Here is a 10,147-nt window from a genome sequence, read left to right as displayed (position 1 = left end):
CTCCTCAACTACAACATCATTCTTAGATGAAATAGTGATCGGTTCACTAACCATTTTAGGTTCGGCAACAAATTTTCCTCCAGCTAAATCGTTTCCCAGCAACTATGATACACCCTTAATTGGCAGAATAGGTCTTAGTCTTTGACAAATGACACTGGCAATCCCATACCCATACGTATCCTACGTGATACTGGGGTGACTCAATCATTGTTGTTAGAAGGTATATCGCCTTTAGATTCGAGTTCTGCCACTGGTGAGTCTGTTATTGCTCAGGGTATTGAGAGTGGTTTTGTTAATGTTCCTCTTCATAATATTTATTTAGCATCAGACCTAGTTTCTGGACCAGTTGTGGTTGGGGAACAGAACCAACAGACACAAAAGGTCTAAATTCCTCCCTGATTACGTCAGACTTTATATCAGTGGCCATATCAACAACATCGGGAGATCTGGTGAAACTACATCCATATGTGGACACAAACGCACCGGGTGTTGCTCCTTTTCTTTTTTCTTCTTCAAACACCAACAATCGGACATAACATGACCAAGTTTTTTTTTTTACAAAAATGGCAGACAGGCCTTGATTGTTTTAAAGAAGTTTTATTCTGACCGTCAAAAGATTCCGAACTAGAGGAGCTCGATTTTTTTAGAAGAATCCTCAACTTTAGTGGTTTAAACAGATGCAGGTTTTTGTTGAGATGGTAAGAATTTCTTTTTGTGAAAAGTGGTTTTATGTGTTAAATTGTTATCATCGGAAAGAGCGGCTGCTTCTTGTGTTGTTTCAACTTTCTTTTCGTCCAAGTACGTTTTGAGGTCGTCATGTGCACCACATTTAAATTCCTCAATTAGACATAATTGTCTTAGTTTGTCGAAACTGTTGCCAATATGCATAGAATTGCACCATCAATCAAAATAAACCTCTTTTTCATGTGCAAGTTCCATATAAGTTTGATTATCTTGCTTGCGATAACCTCGAAACATAAAAGAGCTGTTTTGAAAGCCACTGCCGTTTATTTCTGGGCTTATTTCGAAAGACAGTGACACTTGTTTATATTGCGACAGTTGGCAACATTAATAAGTATTCATAGGTTTATTCAAAACAAAAACACGTTTAAAAAATTGCAGAGTTTGAAATCCATTGCATTTGCTGATTGATGCTGACCATTTTTGTGTTGTGATTTGGTTATCTTGAATTAAGTAACTGTTGGATACTAATTCAATATACGTATTTTCACTTTTTGAAAGGGTTTACAATAATCCTTACTGAATGAATAATTAACAAAAAAGGAAATTCATCAAGGGTCACTTTGGTTATTCAGATCAGTTGATTGAACATAGTCATGTATTTTGGATTGTTATTGTAGTTTGTTTTTCTGGCAGTAGAGGGTTTCGAGTTGACATTTTTCTCGTTCACTAGATTGCATTAACAAGATGTCTCTTAAAGCTGTAGCTGTTTTAACCGGTGAGAAAGTAAAAGGCATTGTGTATTTCTCTCAAGAGGTATGGTGTTTACTTTTATGTAAACAATTTTTAGTAAAATTCAGCTGACTAAATTTGGTTGCAATTTAGCATGCATACTTAAATATGCTTTCAAACTTGATTTGCCTTTCTTGCTCTGCGGGGTTTTACGTCAACGCGTCATTACTCAATTTACTGCTCCCGTAATCATATACTGACTGTATCGTGATTTGTACTGCCGGTTGCCTGCGGTACCCTTTAGTTTGTTAAATTATGTATGCTATTTATATAATTCTATTTGTATTGATAATTTTTAAATTTTATAACTTTTGTTTAATATTCTTGAAAGATATATCAGAGAAAACTAACACTAATAGTACTTAAATTCGATGACGAGGAACCCACTTTGAGACTAATAATGGCTGGAGACGGCTTGAATGGGTAATGAAGAAAAACTTTAATATAAGTTTAACATAACAGCAAATGTACAACGTTTCGACAAGGTTTTGTGATCATCAGGTTGTACATTTGCTGTTATGTTAAACTTATGTTAAAGTTTTTCTTCATTACCCATTCAAGCCGTCTCCAGCCATTACTAACAGTACTTAATTCAACTCGGTATTTGGTGTAGATAACATTAACAGTGGTTACACAAGATTCTTTACACTATAGTATAAGTATAATTTATAAAGTAAGTGAGTAACACTAACAGTGTTCAGTTTCAGTACTATAAGTTGTAGTATTGAAATTGAACACTGTTACTCGCTTACTGTTAGTGTTAGCTTGCTTACGTAACTTACTAACTGCACAGCAGTGTAGCCACTTTTCTATAATATTACGGAAGACTACGAGAGATCATTTGGTTCTTCAAGCTTTTTCCATCCTGCACCCCCCTACTCCGAGTTAATTACCTCTTAAGGAAAATAAAAGTTTATTGTCTTCATTAGAGCCCAGACTGTCTTTTTATCAATGTTAAACTTTTATCCCATCATCTTATTGTCATTGGGATACAGGAAAACTAAACCAGAGACTTGTGGGTTTATCCTATTGATCCTCCAGATGTTCTTGTAAACTTCAGTAAATACATTTTACCTTTTATAATTTATTTCTCAGGAGAAAAATAATTTAAGGTATAACATAGGATATCCCTTTAGTCCCCTGAATCATCCTAGTAGTACTTTTCTGAAACTTTTACAAAAAGTTAATATCCTTTTCCAGATAAGAAGATCAAAACTATACACAGTATTCCAAGTGAGGCCTAACTGATAATATATATAAAGAGATAATTGCTTTTTTTGATTTGTGATAAATCTTGTCTGTAGATACATCCTAAAGTTCTATTAACTTCACCACTAGCAACAGAGCACTGCCTTGATTACCTGAGCTAGTGAGTAACTTTTCTGCTGTTCTGCCAAGATCATTTTCATAAATCATGTTATTGAATGGGTTCCCACATGTATTAAACACACGATACAAATTATGATAGCCCAAGTGCATAACCTTTCACCTATCAGCATATATTGTTATACAAGTTATATTTTTTATTGTTATATGAACATAATATGTGAACTTTAGTTTTTAGTAAACATGGTACATGCAAGTTACAGAAGGCTGATAGCCTAAAAAACTTTTTTTCATTTTGGTTCTTCCATTTTATATTTGTTTAGTTTTGCATTTTTGTGTATTTTAGAAGTCTTTTCATGAGTTATATATTTAGTTCAATATATGTTTATATGTATACATGCACTTGTTTTCAACCTTTTTATTTACTGTCAATAAACAGTAAATATTTTATAAGATTAACACTTTTTTTCAAGTTATAATAGACCATAAATTTCTTTATAACTTCAGATTCATTTCAAATATTTAACAGTCAATGAAAATATTAAAAATAGAAGTAGGATTAAAGAAATGGATTTATGAAAGAGTAACAAAATCTTTTGTTTCTTGGCATTTGCCCCCAGTTACTTGGGGTCTGCTTTTGTGGCCCTTGGACTCCACTCCTTCCTGTTCTGTGTCAGAGCTGCATTTACACTGCATTTTCTCATTTCCCCTTTCACCACATCCATTTACTTTTTCTTTGGTTTTCTCCTTGTCCTTTTCCCTTCCATTGTAATATTTATCACTCTCTTACCAACACATCTTTTTTTTTTATCCAGTTGGCTGAGCTGTCTAAGGCAATTTGGTCTAATCTTCTCCATAATTGGTATTACTTTCACCCTCTGCATAATGGTTTCATTTGTAATACAGTCTTTTTTGACACCCCTGTCATCCATCTCAACATCCGCATCTTCATTATCATTTGCACCTCTTTTTTTCTTAAACTCTAGAACTAAATCATACTACAAAGTTCCTTTTATCAGACTAAGATTTTCCTATTACAGAGGCAATACTAATTGGCCTATAATTTCCAGGGCAACTCTTTTTTTTTTCGTCCCTCTTTAATATACGTGTAACATCTGCAACTCTCCAATCCTCAAACCCCTGCCTACTATATATTAATATACCAACAATGAAAGTGATTGGTTTATATTTGCCATTTAAATTTTTCTCTAATGTTTAGTAGCATTAAAAATTATGGTTATTTTAAAAAATAATCTACTATCATGAGGAAATGTGGATGCTAATCTTCATTTTTACTCTTAATCACATGAAATTTAAAACTGTTCTTTCATATTTTACTGATTATTAGTTGCATTGTTTTTGGCCTAAGTTCTGTCCAAAATGTTTCTGTTGTTAGAATTTACCTAACATTTTATTTTCTGTGTTGTTTAAAGTGTTGAAATGAGCAGTTTCAACAGTATCTTCAATATACATAACATTGTTTATAGTAAATAACAAGTATTTTTATTTTTATCATATAGAGATAACTATATTTTAAAAATTTGGAACCAGCATGAATGTTTACACAATTTTAGGCCCCTGATTGCCCTGTAACAGTCACTGGTGAGATTTCTGGTCTTTCAAAGGGGCTTCATGGATTCCATGTGCACGAGTATGGTGATAATACAAATGGTAAGATTACTTCTAATTAGGGATGGTTAGAATATATATTGTTTTTACAAGTTGCTGAACTAAATTGTTTTCATGGATAATTGTAATACTGATGGATTGAATACACATAAAATGTGGCATTCATCAAGAATATGTCTTGTCATCTGTGCTCTTCGTGATATATATAGACCAGATTACAAAAGAAGTAAGTTTATTACCAAAAAGAAGTCAATAAACTCGTGTTTACTGATGATCAGGTCTTTTCCATTAAAGATGAAAAGAAATTCTCAGACCATCTTAACAAATTAAACATGTAATGCAAGAATTATAACACGAGAATCGTTAAGGCAAGACAGAAACGATGAACATTGAGAAAACACCAAATCACCTACAACTCGATACTGAGGAGACTCGAGCAGCATTAGGAGCTCAGGTATCTTGGGAGCATCTTCAGTGAAGATGGCTAATTAGACATAGAAGTAGAAATTCAATTGCCAGAAAGCAAACAGTATAACCTATCAGATGTCCTCCTTGCTGTTCCATAAAGACATCTCTTTAGAAATGTAGTATTGACACCAATAGTAACATATCAATGCCAGACATGGGCCGTCAGTAAGAGAACTAAAGAAAGAATAACCCGTGTGAAATGAGATGCCCTTGTAAAGCTGTGAGCAAGACTAGACTAGATAAAGTAAGAAAAAGCCAAATGATCAGACAAAAACTTGTAGTGAACTCTTCAGAGGAAGACCAAGGAAGTGTTAGATTGATGGTGTCAAAGAAACAGTTAAAAATGTGACCAACAACTACCTAAATGTCACACCTTACTCTGGAAAGACAGTTACATCTACCATAATGTTGAAGGCATAAATGAAGGAAAAAAAGAGGTTAATTGTAATACTTCTGTCATTGTTTTGAGCTTAAAGTAATTCTTTAGTCAGTTTCTTTGTTGTTAAGTCTTTAAATAAAAGTAACAGAAAATTAGGCTAAAGTTTCAGTTTATGAACCATTTTTGGATTGTACTCCTTTTTTTTTTTTTTACCAGACAAGATAATAATGTACAAGTTTGTATTATATAGGTTGTTTTATTGAATGTACTTAATTAACTGTTTTCTGTAATAAAAAAGATGTGATTATTTCATTTTACCAGAAGAACATATATTGGATAAATACTGACTTAAAGATTAGTAATCTGTAAAGGTTAAAGGAGTTAGTACTAATACTAACTGGTAATAGTAGTAGCACTGAAGAAAGATGCAAGTTCATTACACATGTTAGCAGTTATAAACTTTGAGTTTAGAACAAACTGACTAGGATTTACATTTGTGTGGTGAGAAATTTTGATACTAATTTGTTACAGTTATCAATATATTTATTTACAGGCTGTGTAAGTGCTGGGGGACACTTTAATCCTTTTAATCAAGATCATGGTGCTCCTGGTGACCAAGTGAGGCAAGAAATTTTCACTTTCTTTTCTTTACTATTCAGTATGACAGGTGAACCTTAGTGTTTGTAAATCAATGGATAGTTTCAACCATGAAACCAGCTATTTGTGATTTGAATCGTGGTCATTGGGTTACTCTCAACTTGACCTGAAACCCTCTATCTATTACAAAATAGGATGTTCTACAAAATGTTGCTGTTATTGCTTGCAAAATTGCTCAGTTTAAGATAGCCTAATTTGGTAATGTGATTTGCTTTATTATAAATGTTGGATATTCAGTTTATTTACTGTTACAAAAAAAAAGACTTCTAAGTTAATGGTTGATCAACTTAATGTATAATGTTAACAAACTTTTTAACAGCCAAATTTTTATAGGTTGATGTTCTCCAGAATGTTACACTGTATTTTGAATATGCATAATATTTTGTAAACTCATCTGTACTTCAGTCATTTCCTGTGTTCAAAAAAAAGTTTTTTCTTCATAAACTAAGCATAGTCATGGAATTGTCTTATTTCAGCTTGTTAAACAGTCATTTGTAAATAATAAAAAGCATGCAATTTAAGGACAACAAGGGATATGTTGGTCTATCTAGGCCATTCCATCTGCTAAACATAAAAAAACAACTTCAAAGCCAACCCAATTCTCTCAAATATTTATCAAGCATTCCCTTCATCTTCCTTAAATTTACTGCATCTGAAGACAACCCATTTCAAAAGCCAACCATTCAGTTAGAAAAATAAAACTCTTTGATGAAGATAGCTCCTACCCTGCCCAGATTTATGTTCTTTTGTCATACCTTTCTCACTATTAAGTATGAAAAAAGATGATGCATTGACACTGTCAATTCCCTTAACTCTCTCAGCATGGGCTCGGTCCCAGGGACCGACCTCAAAACCATATTGTGTTTGTTATAGTTTCCATACTATAACTTTTAAATTAGTCAGGATATCCTCACAAAATTTTGCATATTATCAGAAACATTACAAGGCATTCGTACACAAAATATTAGATTTTTCTATAAAGTTTTAAGATTTTTGTAAGTAATATTTTTCTCATGCTCTTTTTTCTTTTTGAATGTTGACTATATAACATGCAAAGTAATTTTGATTTTAAGAATAAAAATAATTTTATGCATCAGAAAATTTTCAAATTTCACATGCGAAATCTTTATAACCTCCAGATAATTATCAAATGTGTTTTTTAGAAAAAACATTATATTTTATTTGTTATTTTTACAATTGTAGCCCTGGATGGGTTTGGTCGATTTGACTGACCTTGTAACCACCATAAAAAAATTACGAAATAAATATAAATTATGCTTTTTTCGTTTGAGAATGACTACAAATTATCATACAAAAACACAAATGTTTAGTCTAAGTAGCTTAAATCTCATAACGATTATACATATATATATTTATTATTTTTATTATATTGACCTTTCAGCTGTGCTTGGCTGATGTTACAGAAGTTGCAATGACACAGTGCATGTGCACTCATGTTACTGTATCCAAGAATATAAAACTGGCCTTTACAAAATGATCTGTCTTGGCTGCATTTTAGTGGACTAGTATTATGTAAAATATGGTCACATTTCAGTTATAGTACATTATATATGTATATATAAATTATTACTATTTACAAATAAGTTCTGAAACTTGGTGGTGAGTGGTGATGACTATATGCCTTCCCTCTAGTCTTTCACTGCTAAATTAGGGACAGCTAGCACAGATAGCCCTCGTGTAGCTTTGCGCAAAATTCACAAACGAATACAAACTCCAGCCAGTTTTTCTACAAGGTGCTTGTCAGTGTTTGTTTTTAAATTTTTTTGTTTTTCACATTTGGTTAGTGTGTTCAGCTCATTGAATTGCTCAATTCACAACAGATAATTCCTGTCACATCCTTTGAAAATTAGTTTTTTGAAATTTGTAACCAAAATCTCATTATTCTATATTTCCATATATAGTAAAGCATTAAACCTAATTGAGAAATGATCTCTTGCACTCAGATATTCCCCATAAATAGAGGTGGGAAAGCATGGGCACAATGTACCTGTCCTGTTTTTTTAGGTGTACTACCACTATTTCGATTAAATTCCACCTTACATGAGTATGCAGTAAATTTTGCATTCTGGCACTTTGTTTATCATTACACCACTGCCAATAACCAATCAATAACCACTCTCAATCATTTGTATATTAGCAATTAATAATAAATCTAAAGTAGAATTGTTCCTAATTTCTGATCAATTGGTGAATAAAAGTATCTTGAATGGTTCCTAAAAACCTGTCTTCCTCATGATTTGACTCTAACATTTAGGCATGTATATGCCTCATTTTTAAATCCCCCATAATTGTGACCTTATTAACAGCTGTTATCTTAATGATGCTGTAGGGTTTCTCATTAGTTTTGTATGGTGGTCTGTAACAAATTTCCACTAAAGATCTCCCCCCACCCCTTATATCTGCTAACAGAAACCCAAATATTCAATCTTCTTGCTGTTATCTCTGATATTCTCAACTTTAACAAAATGTAACTCACATTTTACATATCCATACTCACTACTCCCCCTATGTTTTAGTACTCTTTCCCTTTTAAATAACCTAAAATCCTGTATTTTGAATAAGTGTCTGTCATCAAAATTATCTACATTTAACTAAGATTCAGTTATTCCCATTGTATCAAAATGCCCTGTTTTGAGTGGTGCTATTTTTATTTATTGCACTTCTACCATTATACTACTAACAATTTGGCCTACCCTTATAAATACTTCTGTATTTTGTTCCTAATTGTCTAATACTGTAAAGTTGTATTGTAGTACGTGCACTGTTGTAAAGTTATTTAATAGTTGCATGTAACAGAGTAAAACTGTCCTGTATTAATATATAAAAAGCATAAAACTATGTTGTAGTTTTAGATGTGCTAATGTAAAACATAATTTTGCTAATTTGTAGAACAAAGCTCGTAGCAGTAATATTGAAGTTACTCTGAAGTACCTCAATAAAAACTAATATGTATGGATTTAAAATAATATAATTACCCAACAGGCACGTTGGAGACTTGGGTAACGTAGAAGCTGGGGATGATGGTGTGGCAAAGGTGCAATTAACAGATAGACTGTTATCATTGACAGGACCTCTTTCTGTTGTGGGACGGTCAGTTGTGGTAAGTTTTTCTATTGTTGTGTCTAATAAATCGACTCACTTGCTGGTTTTGTTAGCCTTTTTTTATCACACATAAATTGTTCCTAAATCACATTGTAATTTTTAAATTTCTGATTTTTATGGAAAGAATTTGGTGATTATTATTTGATTTTTTTTAATGTTGATTCTTAAAAAAAATATATGCACATTAATGTGGATAACACATGTAAAAAACTTTTTTCATCATTGATATTAATTAAGCATTTTTAAAATTACAGAATAACTTTTCCTTGTGTGTTGCTTTTTTTAGATGTTTTAGTAAATAATTGAATGATTTTTTTAAAAGCAAATCTTGTTAGATCAGAATGTATACAATTAATCCACAACTCATGTTTTAATTTTTTGTTTCTAGGTCCATGCAGATCAAGATGACTTGGGAAGAGGTGGACACGAACTTAGCAAGACAACAGGCAATGCAGGTGGTAGAGTTGCTTGTGGAGTGATAGGTATTACCAAGTGAAACTCAAAACATGACAAGTTGATGACGAAAAAGTTAGCTGTTGTGCATTTATAGTACTTAAGAAGCATATATTTCTAAATTCTATGTATTCCAATTAATCTAATTTATGCTTGTTTTTTATAATTTATCTCGTAGTATATTTATTAAAGCAATGTATTTTTAATCTACGATTTATGTAGAATAAAAACTCTTGTTTTGATGCAATTTAATCTCTCTCTCTCTTGATTTAAAAAAAAAATTGTTTCATATGGATGAGTTAAAAAGATTACAATTTTTTATCTACTCATTTAAAGCTACAACATATATTTGGAGGGTGTCTTCAGAAGTTTACGTACAAGTTTGATGGGAATAACCATAACAGTGTTATGGAAGGAAAAAAATCTTGGTGTGGTGATTGATTGATCTCTTAAGCCATCCAAGTAGTGTGCTGTTGCTAGTGGTGGGGAAAATAATATTACAGGTTGTATCTATAGAAATGCTAAATACAAGTCTAAAGATGATATAATTTCATTGTGTTGGTCACAGGTTAGGCCACATTTAGATTATTGTGTTCAGTCTTGGGCTTCTTACTTTAAGAGGGACATTTAATTGTTGGA

General features: G+C 32.1%; 1 protein-coding gene across 1 annotated transcript; it reads left to right on the top strand.

The window, feature by feature from the left end:
- Positions 1-1,384: 1,384 nt before the first annotated feature.
- Positions 1,385-9,755, top strand: LOC106478718 (superoxide dismutase [Cu-Zn]-like). Its single transcript, XM_013939279.2, has 5 exons — positions 1,385-1,497; positions 4,374-4,470; positions 5,829-5,898; positions 8,936-9,053; positions 9,444-9,755. The coding sequence occupies exons 1-5, from the start codon at positions 1,429-1,431 to the stop codon at positions 9,549-9,551; spliced, it is 462 nt and encodes a 153-aa protein (XP_013794733.1). The 5' UTR covers positions 1,385-1,428; the 3' UTR covers positions 9,552-9,755.
- The last annotated feature ends 392 nt before the right edge of the window (positions 9,756-10,147 follow it).

Source organism: Limulus polyphemus, unplaced genomic scaffold, assembly GCF_000517525.1.
Source record: "Limulus polyphemus unplaced genomic scaffold, Limulus_polyphemus-2.1.2 Scaffold243, whole genome shotgun sequence".
In the NCBI taxonomy this organism is placed as follows: Eukaryota; Metazoa; Arthropoda; class Merostomata; order Xiphosura; family Limulidae; genus Limulus; species Limulus polyphemus.
The sequence above is the reverse complement of the archived record's forward strand: the minus strand, read 5'-3'. Positions and strand labels throughout refer to the sequence as shown.